General features: G+C 37.6%; 1 protein-coding gene across 1 annotated transcript; it reads left to right on the top strand.

The window, feature by feature from the left end:
- The first annotated feature begins 647 nt into the window (after nucleotides 1-647).
- Nucleotides 648-1,602, top strand: LOC130429360 (uncharacterized). Its single transcript, XM_056757891.1, has 2 exons — nucleotides 648-737; nucleotides 825-1,602. Exons 1-2 carry the CDS (start codon nucleotides 696-698, stop codon nucleotides 1,410-1,412), a joined length of 630 nt encoding a protein of 209 aa, XP_056613869.1. The 5' UTR covers nucleotides 648-695; the 3' UTR covers nucleotides 1,413-1,602.
- The last annotated feature ends 13,982 nt before the right edge of the window (nucleotides 1,603-15,584 follow it).

Here is a 15,584-nt window from a genome sequence, read left to right as displayed (position 1 = left end):
TGCGCAGCACAGAAATCTCGGAAAGTCCAGACAAGGGCCAGGGTACATGCTTTTCCGACACTTTGTTCACGTTCCGTCCATCTCCTACTTGGTATTTTTAAACTCGGAAGTTGTTTGATTTTTGTGATTGGCCGAGATGTTTTTTTTTTTTCAAAGTGCCCGCGCAAATGCACAGTTGCCCGCCTACACCTGATTTGCATATGGGGGGTATAAGTATGGCCCCGAGGTCGCATATACGGTTTACTCGTCCGAGTTCACCAAGAAGAAGACATGGCCAGTCCAGCGAAAATGCGGAAAGAGGGGGAAGACGCTGTCGAGGGGTTTATCCACAACGTGTCGCCCAGAAGGCAGTCCAAGAACAACTCGCCGTATTTCACGGCGGTCCTGCAGAGCGACCGGCAGTCCTTCCACCGAGTTGTCGTATTCTCGATGGATCAGCAAGCGACGTTCACCCAGGCCGAGAAGAACGGCAACGCGGTCCGGCTGCGGAACGTCCGGCGGAGCATAAGTATGGCAGCCAACTGATTTTCTCATAATTGCTGATCTCAGGTGGCACCGTCCTGAATGACGGACGTCTGCGTGTTCTTTTAGGCTTTGCCGATCCCGACGGCTTCGACGTGCTCTGCTCTCGGGGGACTAAGGTGGACGTGACCACGCTGCCGTTTTTGCGGAGCACGCCGGCGAGCTGCCGACGAATGACCGTTGCGGAGGTGAAGGCGCTAGGTCCCAAGCAGAAGGTGCGAGTCGCGGCTCACTCGTTGCGGACGATTTTCCTGTGTGCTTGCGGTGAACGGAGAACTGACTTGTGTGCTTGTTTTCCGTAGGTGGGAGAGGTTCGCGGACAAGTGCGTCTCGGCGGCGCCGCCAGCAGAGTGGTTCAGGTCAACCAGGCAGACTGCGAGCTGAGGGAGGTGAGGATCTCCGACGGGACGGGTGAGGTCAAGGTGACGCTCTGGGACAGCTTCGTCGGCCAGGTCGAGGAAGGCTTGTCCTACGCATTCACGAACCTTTCTACACGGGACAGAGAGGGCTTCATTAGCTTATGCACCGGTCCGACGAGCTCCATCGAGGAAATCGCAAACTTGGCCGTCCCGGAGGAAGGAGGGGGCGACAAGAGCGACACCTCAACGGCGCTTTTCAGCGCCACCGTAAAGGGCATCGAGGTCAGGATCGTTCGGAAGTGCTCGAGCTGCCGCTTCGTTCAGAGGCAGTTCGTGGAGCGGTCCGTGACGCACAGGTGCGAGGGTTGCAGGCTCAAGCAGGGGGCCCTGTCGTTTTGCCCGTCTTTTGCGGGAAAGGCCGTCTTATCGACTGCCGGCGCGGAACACAGCGTGACGCTGACCAGCTCGGTGCTGTCCTCGTACCTGCGCGCCGCCGGACTCGGCGGCATCTTCAACGCGCGGACGCAATAGAGGACCACTTTCTCCAGTCGGCGTTTGACCTGAAGGTCAGTGTCGACGGCTTTCTTGTATCCATCCATCCTGCGGACGAGAGTGGCGGTTCAGGCACGGCAGAGCTGTGGGACGTCGACGAGGCAGAGGACGCGCTGCCGTTAAAGGAAGACCAGGCGGGGCAAGGCGGCACGGCGGCTGCTGGTCCGTTGGCTTGAAGAAGGGTCGTTCATGCGTTAATGTGAACAGCTGATATGTTGCCGTTTGCTTGATTAATGTTTTTCCCTTGTACATAGTTTTAAAAAATTGTTCAATAAACGTTTCCTTTTTTCATCCATCCTATTTTCGCTGTCTGCTTATTTCATTAAAAGAAGGGAGTTGAGAAATGTTTTAATACTCATGTGTGAAAAGGGGAAAACAAATATAATATTAAAAAGTAAATTAACACCTTGTGGATGTGCAATTCGTAGACGTTCTTTACATGTCCACTCAATATTTCACGCTCACTATTATACAAACTATAATAATAACTTATACGTTTTAAATAATACAGCTTACATGTGATTCGTAATAAACCTTATTATTGGTGCAATATTTTCAGGTTTTAAGCACTAGGTGGCGTTTCTTTTGTTGTAACAGAGAACGTCTTCCGGTTTCGCCCGGAACAGAAGTTCATTTTCTGTACTTCCTTTCAAGGTAAGCCACGCGATTAAGTAGCTGTGTTATAATATTAAATATCGATGGTTTCATGTTAGTAATTTAGAATGGTTTTAGTACATTGTAAGTTGTTAAGTGTTTGTATGTATTGGGGATGACTTTTGAAAATAATGTTTCTATCGATCTACATGTTTGATTGTCTTGTTCATCTGATTAATCGGTTATCATCAGAAGATATGAAACAGCGTCACAAGCACTCTTTACAGAGTACTTTTGCCTTATTTCTCCGTTAAATGATTACAGAAGTGCTGGTGATAAAGAGAAGTTTCCAACTAGCAATCGTGAGACGCACGTGTTCACAAGACCTGACGCACGTGTTCACAAGCGCTGCTCAAATTTATCACGCTGACAAAAAGTAGGCCTAAATATAGCATAGCAGCAAAACTGCTCGTACGATTGTCTTTCAGGATTGTGTTGGATTGTTATAGTCGTGATTTGCAGTTTAGGAACGAAATTTGCAGTTTTTTTCTTTACGGCATGTTAATGTTAGTAGTTCAAGTTTTCGCAGATGCTCAGAAGGTATAGTAATGGTGGACTGCGTCACGTGTTTTTCTCCTCTATTGTTAATATCACATTCACGTTTTAAAAAATAGTTCACAAAGTAAATTGTAATGAATTCACCGTTATTTATATTAGGGTGATATATTTTCTATATTAGAAAATTAATTATATACATGTGACTTTGTAGTGTACCGCTGTAACGTCTGAATTTGTATCTGAGACGAAATTCAATGCGCGAATGACGTCAATAGATCTTAAGTGTATGACAGTAACAGTGTAGTGAACGGTAATTTTAATTTATTAAAACGAGAAGTCGACACAGATGAGGTTTTTTTTAATCTGCTTTAATGGGCTGAGGTTTATACATGCTCAAATACAGCCTTTCTTGAGATTTGCGGCTTCTGTAAAATGTTTTCGGCTTGGTAACTTGTATCTTCACACTAAGAATTGCTGGGTTAGAAAATAACCCAACCTTAACCCAGCTGCTGGGTAACTATGGGACAGAACACGCGCTGGGTTATTTTGACCCAAGTGCTGGGTTGAACCATTTGACCCAAAATGCTGGGTTGTTTGTTTGACCCAACTAGGGGGTCGGGTTAACTGTGTTTCTGGGTTAACATAACCTAAACATTGGGTTATATGTTGTCTCATTGCCTTGCTACTTTTATATTTACCAATAAAAATAAATATTCTCAAGGGAATGTAAAATTATTATAATTTTTCTGTAATACAATTACACAAAACAAATGCAATTGTAAATATGCATTTTTATTAAATTTATTTCTTTACATTTATTGAATGGGTGCAATTGTCATACATTTCATCCAACACCTGCTACAGACACATAAAAACAAGTTTTTGTAGATCAGTTTCTTTAAAAACACAAAACTAGGTGAATTAGGCACTGTAGATTCCTATACTATATGTCAACATTGCAGCATTAGAACACTCAAAAATATATTATTGGCACATGCGAATCAGTCCAAACAGTGTGCCATTAAAACTAAGCCAAACAAAGACTCCAAACAACAGACAATACATGTGACAACTTAAAGCATGTTACATGTGTCCAGAAAAAACTGTTGTCCTCAAAAACTTCCCACATTAAGACTCATGTCCATCAATACGATAAACTGCATGCTGGAGAAATTCCTAAGTAGGAAGAGACTGCTTAGTTAACATCAAGCACAGAAAAGGACTTGAAACAGATCAACTTAGCAACAAGTCAGTTTCAATGGCGTGTCCCGAAACAATGGTGAAGGTCTGGGATGTCGTTGCTGCCTCGTCCCAAAGGCACAAAATGTGCAGATTACATCACTGGTCTCAGCGTTTTGCAAGTATTCCACCATGACAGTCCCCGCCTGTTAAATATATGACAGTTATTCTTAAAACATAACTAAAATTTAAGTTAAAATGCATTTAATGATCAAACACAGAGGCCTTATAAAAATGCTAATTTTAGAAGAAAACTTCAAACTTCACTTTTAGTAATTTACTTCATTCACTACATTCATACAGTATATCATTTACTTCTGAGGATAAACATATATCACACAGTGATGGCCAAAACTATTAGAACACTAGTATTTTTACCAGCAGGAAAATGGTCTAAAAGTCAGTTATTTCTATCGTTTGCTGTCGTGTGTCAGAAGGAAATTTCTGTTTAATTTTCCAAACATTATTCTTGTCATTTGTTGTTTTAATTAGTGAGATTAAGAGGCTGAGCTTTTAGCTAATGCAGCTAACGGTAACGTTACCTGAGGAAAAAAAAGCGTGAAAATGCTAAATTTTAAATTAATGCTAGTTGGTTGGATCCGGCACGTCACAGACACTTGAAAAAATATCCCCTTAGATTAAGTTTTGTATGAAATTATCTAATTCTGACTAAACATTACAAAGCCATACAGTAGGCAAACAGTAACCGAACTATACCATGTATTTCTGACCTAAGGCTAGTTCATACATTTCCATGAGGATTTAACGTGAAGGATAAAAACCTTTTAAAGTAAAAATATGCACACGTACACACATATATATATAACATAACGATAAAGCGATTGTTAAGGACTTTTTTGTATAACAATAAGCATGCTAAACTGCTAAATTACTTAACGTTAATCAATCACAGAATAAAACACTTCCTCCGCACAGAGACAGATCAAGTACTGCATTAAACAGTAAAATCAGTGTGCACTTACCACAAGTTATTAAAAATAATCATATTATCATATTAATTTACCTTATAAAATCAGCTTGCTGTGATGTGCGTTTCCGTCTGACAATGAGACGAAGGATCCAGAAGGTTCGATGAAGTGGAAAAATGAACAAACCGGTTGGGTCAAAATAACCCAACCCAGCTGTTCAGTGGTGAAATAACCCCTACAGTCCATTTGACCCAGCATGAGCAACCCAACTGTGTGTTTACAGTACCTCAAACAACCCAAAATTATGACCCAGCACAAATAACCCAAAAATGTGTTTACAGAAATAACCCAGCATTTTTTAGAGTGTTGGATCAACGGCGTGTAGTATCTTTATGAACCCTTGTTTTTCCACGGTGTGGATGGGAAACATGTCCTTTGCGATATGAAAAGCCACAGCATTTGTTATTTCTTGCCATCGGTGGGACTTTTTAGCGTTGGAAAATGATGCCGCTAATGAAACCTGACGTTGTGCATTTCGAGGTGGATCTGTCGTCTTCGGATGTCTGACTGTGTTGTTTTCATCTCTTAATTTTGTTCATTCAGCCTGATGTCTCTGTCGCAAATGCTGAAACAAATTAGTTGTGCTGCCACTGGCGGTTGTAATGATTATATTATAATGAATCTACACTCTTTAAAAGAGCGAAGTTGTTTTAATAGAATATTTAGACATTAAATTGGAATGTAAATAATTACTGAAGCTTATTTCTTAAAAATAAATAAAATAGACTTCCCGTCCTTAATAATGATTGGTTGATTTGTTTTACATGCTTTTGTTATTAGGTTGGGGGCATTTTAAAATGTACTCCCTTTAAAGAGAAGATATGTGTCTCGCTTTCACATGAGGTTGATCACTATTCTGAAGTGGCTTCATTTGTCAAGAAAACACTGTAACTTCTATTATACTCAGTGTTCCGCTATCCTGTGTGCTCATACTGTACTTTACAATATGCACAAAAGCACAGTGTGATGTGACTGCTTTGAATCAAACTTAAGCAGTCTGATCTCTCTCAGCATAAGGTTCAGTTTGTGGCTTCTTAGGTATGTTTTAAGTTCATGCATGCGCTGTTCAGACCGAGCCACTTATGATATCATAGTCATACAAAAAAGATAATAGAGATAGTGCCTATGCTGGTTTTTAATCACTTTTTTAAGCATATACTAGTCAATCATGAAACCAGCCTTTACTTTGATTGGGACAATTTAAGGAGGCAGGTCCTATGTAGGGCTAGACAAAAAAAAACTAAAAATGGATTAATCATTGTTTTAAACGGATCAACTCATTATATATTCTCAAAAGATAACAATATATTTTTTTTCTTTCATATTTATGCAAGCACTGAACATTGATTAACGTGAATGTTATTGCAAATATTATCCACTAGATATCACTCTTCTTTTTACAACTGGTGGATGATACAGAAGGGAGGCATCATTCATTTCTTTATTAACATGGTGGATGGCATCAGCTTAATATAAAAGGCGGTTCATATGATTGTTGCAATTCTTTACAGCTAATATTGTGAAATGTTCTTTTCTATAATGCATGTTAAATGTGAAATAACCAGTTCTGTCTCAATATATCCAAAAGTTTTTAAAGTTTAACATACAGGTTTGTGGGTCTTCATTTAATTTTTTAAGTCCCAATGTAATGTGATATTTACTAGCGCTCGGCTGATACCACTTTTTCATGCCAGATACCTTAACCTTGAGTATCTGTTGATACTGATCCAATACCATATCCATCGCCCTTTTAATCAATTACCCTTAATAACACATTTGTCACGGCAAATCTTTTTTTTAACATTGATTCAAAGGTTTGCTTGTTGTAATCATTGACTTGAATCGAGGATCGAATCAAAAGCTTGTGTATCGGAATCATATTGAATCGGATCATCAGAATCGATATCCAGCCCTAGTCCTATAGTGTCTGTCTATTTTATTGTAGTATTGTTTTTGTTGGTTTATTAATTTTTTCTCTTTTATGTTGCAGAAGACGTGAGAGCTGATTTGAGGTAACCTTTGTCTTTTTGTTTAAAATGTTTATAAGTCAACTTTTTAACAGATCTCTTTCTCTATCAATGTATAAGTGTTCTTATTAATGCAAGTAGTATTTATTGAAAGTGGTAAAAGTTGTGTGATCACAATAATGGTATAATCAGGTGCAAAAGTGATATTGTAATTAACATATCAATTTTTTTTTACATTTATTTAATGGTTACTTGCTATTTGGGTAATCAATGACTCGAAATGAGAATCGACTCAAATCAGAGCTTATGAATTGGAATCGAATGCCCAGCCCAAGTGTTATGCCTATATTATTATAACATTTTGTTGTCTTTTATGTTGCAGAAGACGTGAAAACTGATTTGAGGTAAGATTACCCCTTTGTGTTTGTTTTGTTTATAGATACTTTCATAATGTAACTAAGTCACATCCGAGACGGCAAGTAACCATTCAGTCAAAAGTGTTGTTTTATCATTTTTTTGGAAATGAAGAACCCAGTCAAGTTAACATTATATATTAAATGGGTTTCCACTCTAATAATAATAATGATATAGTAATCCAGAGTAACGTTTCCTTTTAAAAGAAAAAAATAAGCCTTATTCTAGGTATTAAAGCAAGAGCACCGCCATCTTGCAGTACTACCGATGGAGACGTTACCGGGGTTTTTGCCTTGCCCGAGTTTATTAGACAAATTGGGAGAGACACTCTGTCTATTTACATGCACAGCATAAATGGATATCTATCTTAAATCATCTTAAAAACAAACCTATTTTATATGCATTGTAAAACCGGCTACACAGAAAACTACGTTTACATGGAAGTTTGAGACTTATTGGGTTTCTTGCAGTGACGTCATCATTGATAGCCTGTTGTGGAAAAAATGCAGTGGGAAAATGGTCAGGAGCTGTATTGTATCTATTCTCATGCCAGCAGTACCTGCATATGCAACAACAGTTCTTCATTTTGACGTTTCCATATCAACTGCATGATTTGAGAGCAGACTTTTATGGGTTATTCTATTATTACTTGCATTTACATTTATGCATTTGGCAGACGCTTTTATCCAAAGCGACTTACATTGCATTATCCTATACATTTGTTTCTAAGTATGTGCAATCCCCTTGGATCGAACCCACAACCTTGCGTTGTTAGTGCAATGCTCTTACCACTGAGCTACTTCCATTTGTGACTTTACTCTTGTGCTGTCAAAACGTATTATACGCACATACATGACTTAACTTTATCAGCTTTTTAAAAATAATCAAAGTAAGATTGTCTGTGTAAATGCACTGACTGTGAAATACATGATAGTGCAGGACAAATAGGGTTGTTGTATTTCCCTATATTTCCTCCTCTTGTCCCGTGTTTAACAGACTTCTTGATTGTGTTTGTTAAACTCATGTAAGGAAACCAACCCAGTTATGTCAGCGGAACTGCAAGATGGTGGTGCTCTCGCTACAAAATCTATAATAAGGCATCAATATTCTTTTAAGTACTCAAACTAAGCTGGTTTACTATATTTACTAAATGGGTTACCATTGGAAATGATAACGTCAACTTGACTGGATGCTTCATTTTCACTTTCATTGAATCAGTTTTACTTTTGCATCAACATGTAATGTTTATGGGACATTTTATGAAACCACCGTTGTGTCATTTAGTTATTGCTTTAGTTGGGCTCTTTGAGTCTATTGTTCTGTGTAAAGAGTGCTTGAGCAGTGGTAACGCACAGATGTTTTAAAAACATCTTATAAGTTAATTTTATGACAGTTTTCTAGTTAAACAACTCCACTTTAATTGTTATTCATAATGGTAAGTTAGGACCTTTTATGATTGACGTAAATATTCTGTTCATAACCTGAACATTACATTTTAGTGAAGCACTTAATCATCTACTGTCACTATACAAATGTCAAAAATGCTCACAAGCACCAAACTTATTCAGATAAACAGATGAACTGTAATCCATGCTAGGAGCCATGAAGAAGTGTTGTACTGTTTTAATGGGAAGATTGCATGGCTGCACAAAGCTTTTGATAGCATTTTTTAGCTTCATATGTTGATACTTTTTATTCTTTTCATTTAATGTTTGCCTATGTTTTATTATTTCCCTAAAGTTACAGCACTGGTTTCATCTTTCACTGTAGTATTTGAGTACTGGTAAGATATCATCTTGAAACATCATCACCAGATCTCATTGGATCTTAGTTTGCTTTGCTATAATAAATCTTACTTTAATACAGTACCCACGTCTAATAATAAAATACATCAGTCTAGAGGACCGCCGATTTCACTAAAGTAGGTTTCGTGAAATTTGATGATGTTATGATTTACTTGGCTCATGATGTGATGCAATTCACTTAACTGATCTCACGATACAAAGACTATTTTTACAAAATGAGTTTAGACGAATTAGAAATGAACAACTGCCCTTGTGTTATTTGTCAAATGTTGCACATTTCTTTGTGAAATAAAAATATCATTCATGTCAAATAACAAAACTAGCTGTAATTTTAAACCAATTCCAAAATAAATAATAAATGAATAATGTGACACATAAAGTGACACAAGTCACTTTAATATGAACAAACTGCTTTGATGGGATTTTTGTATGTATAAGGAATATCTGTAGATCCACGTTTTCCAAGTTTCCAGTAAACACCTGCTGCCCTCTGCTGTTCAACTCATGTATTGTCACAAATTATAATAGATTTACGACCAGTTTACGTGAATCTTTTTATCCCTAACATTAATGGCTGTTGTAAAAGTGATTCATTTAATGAAATTAAGGTTAAAGTTGTTTTCCTTTAATTCAATAGTGCAATAGGTAACAATCTATGCTACTGTCGAAATAAATAGATAAATTATCAAAGCAAACAGAAATTATATCGTCAGAGTTTCAGTAATATAATGTAAAGTTATAAAATACTAAGCCAAACATGGCTGCCCATAACTTCATTTTAATTTGAACTTTTCGTTTAACATTACCTGCTGCTGCAAAAGTGATTAATTTAATGCAATTAAGATTGATACTATACGTCTGTACATAAAGGATGTAGTACCTGCTGTATTAAAGGGATGGTTCATCCAGAAAAGAAAATTGTCATCATTTAATCAGTCTTTTTATTTAAAACCTGTATGACTTTCTTTCTTTAGCACTACACAAAAGATATTTTGAATGAAGTTGGTAACTGCGAACAGCAGTGACAGTCATTCACTTCTATTGTATAGTAACAAAACTAATGCAAGTTATTGGGTGCCAGTTAACAACATTCTTCAAAATATCTTCTCTTGACTTATGTTAAACAAATAAAGTGATGCAGGGTTGAACTGACAAAAGTATGAGTAAATAATGACATTTTCATTTTTGGGTGAACTATATTTTTAAATTTCTGTGGTGGAAATTATTTTTTAATTTGTTATAAATTCCCATATAAAAACACATTTATAATGTTTTTGTATTTGTATGGAGTAATGTGTCATTTATGTGTTTTTATGTATGAAGAAATGCCCAGGACAAAGCAGTCAAGGCGCTCGGAGGCAGCAAAGAAGAGGATTTTTGACCGGGTGACTGCTGTTCCTGAAGAGGCTCTGCCACCTCTTAAAAAATTGGCAGAATTTACTTCACGTTGTGTACATCACAACGTTCATAAAGTACGCTGTCAAAAGCGTTATGAAGAGTGTTGTCAAAAGCCTTGTCAAAAGTGTTGTTCAAACTCTGAACCAAAGCCTGTTGAAACGCCTGATCCAACTCCTGTTCAAGCACCTGTTCAATCACCTGAACCAAAGTCTAAGAAAGATTCTGAAATGACATTGAATGTTGTTTTTGATTTTAGTCCACAGACATCCTACATCACAGGCTCTTTCCATCAAGGAGATGCTCGTTTTGTAAATTATGGCAAGCAATGTGGTGTTAACAGTTTAACTGCAATCCTGATGTGTAAAATGAAAAATGTGTTGCAGTGGAGCACCAGTGACATTAATTCTGTTTTAACGCATGGGGACCAATTTTATTCTGATATGAACCTTGCAGGAAAGATCAGTGATGACATCAATGGATACGTATATGTTGAGGAGCTGCCTAAGACACATACACTAAATGATTGTCCTTTTTCAATAAACTATGGTACAACCATATCTGGCGTCTTTGGTGTTCACAAGTATGACAAATCTCTGTGTGATGTTTACATGTCTCTAGATAAAGCAGTGACTCGAGCCTTTCAGAGTTTTGATGCATGTTTGGTGAATATACAGCATAACATATGTGCAGCAGTCAGACAAGGCTCCTGGTATGCAGTGTTTGATCCACACTCAAGGAATTCTGATGGCACACTTGCATGTGAGGGTAAGAGTGTAGTGGTTTTCCATCGTGACATCAGGTCTCTGTGCACACATTTCAATAAACTTGGAGCATCAGTGAAAGCAGAAGGTACGTCATTTGAAGTAACTGGGGTGAATGCAGTCAGGATTGACGTGGATCGTTTCTCTGTGTGTAGTCCAGTAGTCATAGAAAATGCTGAATCTTAGCTGCGATCAGTGTTTGATTGATGTCACAAGCACAGAGAAAGTCTCTGTAAATGAAACGTTTGCTGAAAAGACACCTGTGGTACCTTGTCTGGAGTCCACTTATGAAAATACAGCTGATGTTGAATTTATCTCACAAACTGTCAATGACTCTTTTCAGTTCAGTCCTTTAACAGTGCAGCAACAAAGAAGTATTTGTTTAAAGTTGAACATTGTAAACATTGAAAGGGAACAAAACAATGCCAATGAGATTTTTGAAATGGCTGAGCCGTGTGAAACCCAAAGTATTGAAACTGATGGGAACTGCTTTTTTCGTTCTGTATCATATGCTGTAAGTGGAAGTGAACAAGAACATAGAAAAGTGAGACGTGCTGTTGTTACACACATTCTACAAAATCAATCAAAGTACATCCAGTGTCTTAGAGAAGGAAACAGCTCTGTAGCAGATTATATTTCTACATCAAGAATGAAGTATCTGGGCAGCTGGGCAACAGAACTTGAGATTCAGGCAACTTGTGATTTAATTGGTGTTGACATATTTACATACAGTCGAGACAAATGGCTTAAATATTCATCCTCAAATGTTTTATTGAACAGACATGGCTGCCAATACAGTGGGATTTACCTGAAACATGTAAATAACTGTCATTATGAAGTTGTTGTGTGTGTAAAGGAGAAAGATGGTAATTGTGCTTGCATTTGTAAATCATCAAGGGAAGGTTCAGAGTTCAGTGCATCATTGAAACCTAAATCACATCAACGAAAGCTAAACAGACAGAAAGTCCATTACAGCACAAATGATGACTTAAAACAGAGGATTAAAGACAATGTTAACAAAAGATATCATGAGGATGAAACTTACAAAGACAAACTGATTAAATCTAGCACTAAAAAATATAAGCAATATCAAGAGCATCAAAAACAAGTAAAAAATACAGTACAGATAAATACAAATCAAACGAGGAGCATCGTGAATCTCTGAAACAATATAGTTTACAGATGTATACTACCAATCCAGAACACAGAGACATTGTGAAAAAGAAGAGTACAGACAAATACAGTCAGAACGAATTACACAGAGACGCTGTCAAGAAATTAAGTGTTGACAAATACAGTCAGAATGAGTTACACAGAGACGCTGTCAAGAAATGTAGTGTTGACAAATACAGTCAGAATGAGTTACACAGAGACGCTGTCAAGAAATGTAGTGTTGACAAATACAGTCAGAATGAGTTACACAGAGACGCTGTCAAGAAATGTAGTGTTGACAAATACAGTCAGAATGAGTTACACAGAGACGCTGTCAAGAAATTAAGTGTTGACAAATACAGTCAGAATGAGTTACACAGAGACGCTGTCAAGAAATGTAGTGTTGACAAATACAGTCAGAATGAGTTACACAGAGACGCTGTCAAGAAATTAAGTGTTGACAAATACAGTCAGAATGAGTTACACAGAGACGCTGTCAAGAAATGTAGTGTTGACAAATACAGTCAGAATGAGTTACACAGAGACGCTGTCAAGAAATGTAGTGTTGACAAATACAGTCAGAATGAGTTACACAGAGACGCTGTCAAGAAATGTAGTGTTGACAAATACAGTCAGAATGAGTTACACAGAGACGCTGTCAAGAAATTAAGTGTTGACAAATACAGTCAGAATGAGTTACACAGAGACGCTGTCAAGAAATGTAGTGTTGACAAATACAGTCAGAATGAGTTACACAGAGACGCTGTCAAGAAATGTAGTGTTGACAAATACAGTCAGAATGAGTTACACAGAGACGCTGTCAAGAAATTAAGTGTTGACAAATACAGTCAGAATGAAAGTCACAAAAATATGGTAATTGAATATAACACACAGAAATATAAAAATTCTAAGATTAAAAGGAACGAGATTGACTGTGTGATTGAACAGTTTAAAGAAAAAATATCTACAGGTCCTGAATATGTTTGTTCAGTATGCCACCGTTGTTGCATTAAAATGCAGGTCAAACATTGCAAAATAAATACATACTTAAAAATATCAGCCCATGCTGGAAATATTGCAGAAAAATGTGTAACACTGAATTATCTGCATAAGTGTAATGAAAACTGTACTGAAGATTGTGTTTATAACAATAGTCCTGCCTCATCTCTGTGGATTTGTCACACATGTGATAGAAAGATTTCTGAAGGTAAAATGCCTGCTGAAAGTGTAGCAAATAATCTTGATCTGGATCCTATTCCTCCTGAACTGAGCTGCTTAAACTCTCTTGAGCAACATCTAATAGCAAAGCATATTCCATTCATGAAGATGCTGGCATTACCACGTGGAGGACAGAATGGTGTTCATGGACCAGTGACTTGTGTTTCATCTAATGTTACAGATGTGGTGAATGTTTTACCAAGATCAGAAAATGATGATTTGATGATACGAGTAAAACTCAAGCGGAAATTGACATATAAAGGGCATTATGAGTATAAATATGTACATACTGATAACATTAAAGCAGCACTGGCATACTTAAAAGAACATAACAAGTGGTATTTAGATGTGGACTTTAACAAAAGTTGGATTAATCCTCTGAATAAGACAGAAGAGGAAATGATTGATAAAACTGATCACAATCAACATGATTTAGATGTGTGTGTTGACAAAGAGAACAATACTGAGAATCAAGACAATGAGATCACTGAGGACGGCACGCTGCATGATAGACAACAGCATGGTTTATTCATGGATAGCTGTTTACAACCAGTGGACATCGCACAAGAATTCCTCGACCAGCAGTTTGAAAGCATTATGGCTGTTGCACCAGCAGAGGGCAATAATCCAGTGAGAATGTTAATGGATGAAACTAATGAAGCCAAATGTTTTCCAGTTCTGTTTCCAAAAGGCACAGGAACGTTTTATGACTCACGGCCTGAAAAATTAACACTCTCCAGGTATTTAAATAATAGAATCCTAAACGCAGACGGACGATTTGCTCAAAACATTGACTACATCTTTTATGGACAGTATTTGTCTGAGCTGAATAAAGTCATTTCAAGTGTATCTATTGCTTTAAGGAAAGGCTATGACACAGGCAACAAAAGACAAATCACTTCAGAGATTCTAACAAATAAAGAATCACTTCAAAAGATTTTTAATTTTGATCAGGGTTATAAATTCTTAAAGCCTGTGAGAGGGAGTCCAGTTTTTTGGCAAAGTGTTCAGAAAGATCTATTTGCGATGGTGAGACTGCTGGGGATTCCGACGTGGTTTTGCTCGTTTTCATCAGCGGACTTGCGATGGACTGAGCTAATGCAAACTATTGTAACACAAGAAAGATGTGATAAACCTCCGGATGAGCTGGACTGGTCTGAGAGATGTGGAATGCTTAAACGTAACCAAGTAACTGCTGCTCGTATGTTTGATCATAGATTTCACTGCTTTCTGAAAGATGTGATTATGTCACCAGCTCAACCAATCCTGTGGAGTGTGAATGTAAATAATCATTGAAAAAAAGTTGAAATTTTCTTTCACCGCTGCTTAGGGACGCCAAAACTTAAAATGGACTGAGCCTATCACATTAAAATGGCCATCAATCCAGAACGGCTTAACATATCATCATGGGGCTCAGATGATATGTGTAGACCATCACTCCAAGGTCACCTACAAAAGAAGGCGGCGTTTGGACACTAGGTGGCGCTAAAACATTAAAAATGGCAAAATGTACATGTCTTTTGGTGGCCTAGACAACTTTGTGTCACGTGACATTTGACTAATACACAAACTATTGATATCAAACGATAGATCTCCTCATTCACAACAACTTTGCCTCTTGAACCATTGATGTCTATCAAATGGTTTGTGAGTTATTGGTGATGATGTATAAAACCTAGTTTTGCAAACTAGTTTTAGGACTTTCAAGCAATTAAACAAATGCCACCACAGTACATTTCTTTGGACTCTCTAGGTCAATAATCATCAAAAACATGTTGAGTTTTTTTAGTTTTGTGACCATAACAGGGTGCTTTATGATATTAGCTTGAAACAAGTATGTTGAAGGTCGCTACTCCTTAATAAATAATCCAAATGACTTGCCATTAAGTACTATTATACATATTATGACATATTACAAGCATGCAAAATGTGATTCTCATTGGAAGAGGCACAGCAGTCAAAAAGGTGAACTATCATTCATTTGAATGACTTTGTTAAACATGTCTTCAAAAAATACATAATTTTCTTATCAAATTGCTAATCAGCCAGTCACATG

This window comes from Triplophysa dalaica, chromosome 10 (assembly GCF_015846415.1).
Source record: "Triplophysa dalaica isolate WHDGS20190420 chromosome 10, ASM1584641v1, whole genome shotgun sequence".
In the NCBI taxonomy this organism is placed as follows: domain Eukaryota; kingdom Metazoa; phylum Chordata; class Actinopteri; order Cypriniformes; family Nemacheilidae; genus Triplophysa; species Triplophysa dalaica.
This window is presented reverse-complemented; position numbering and strand designations above follow the sequence as displayed.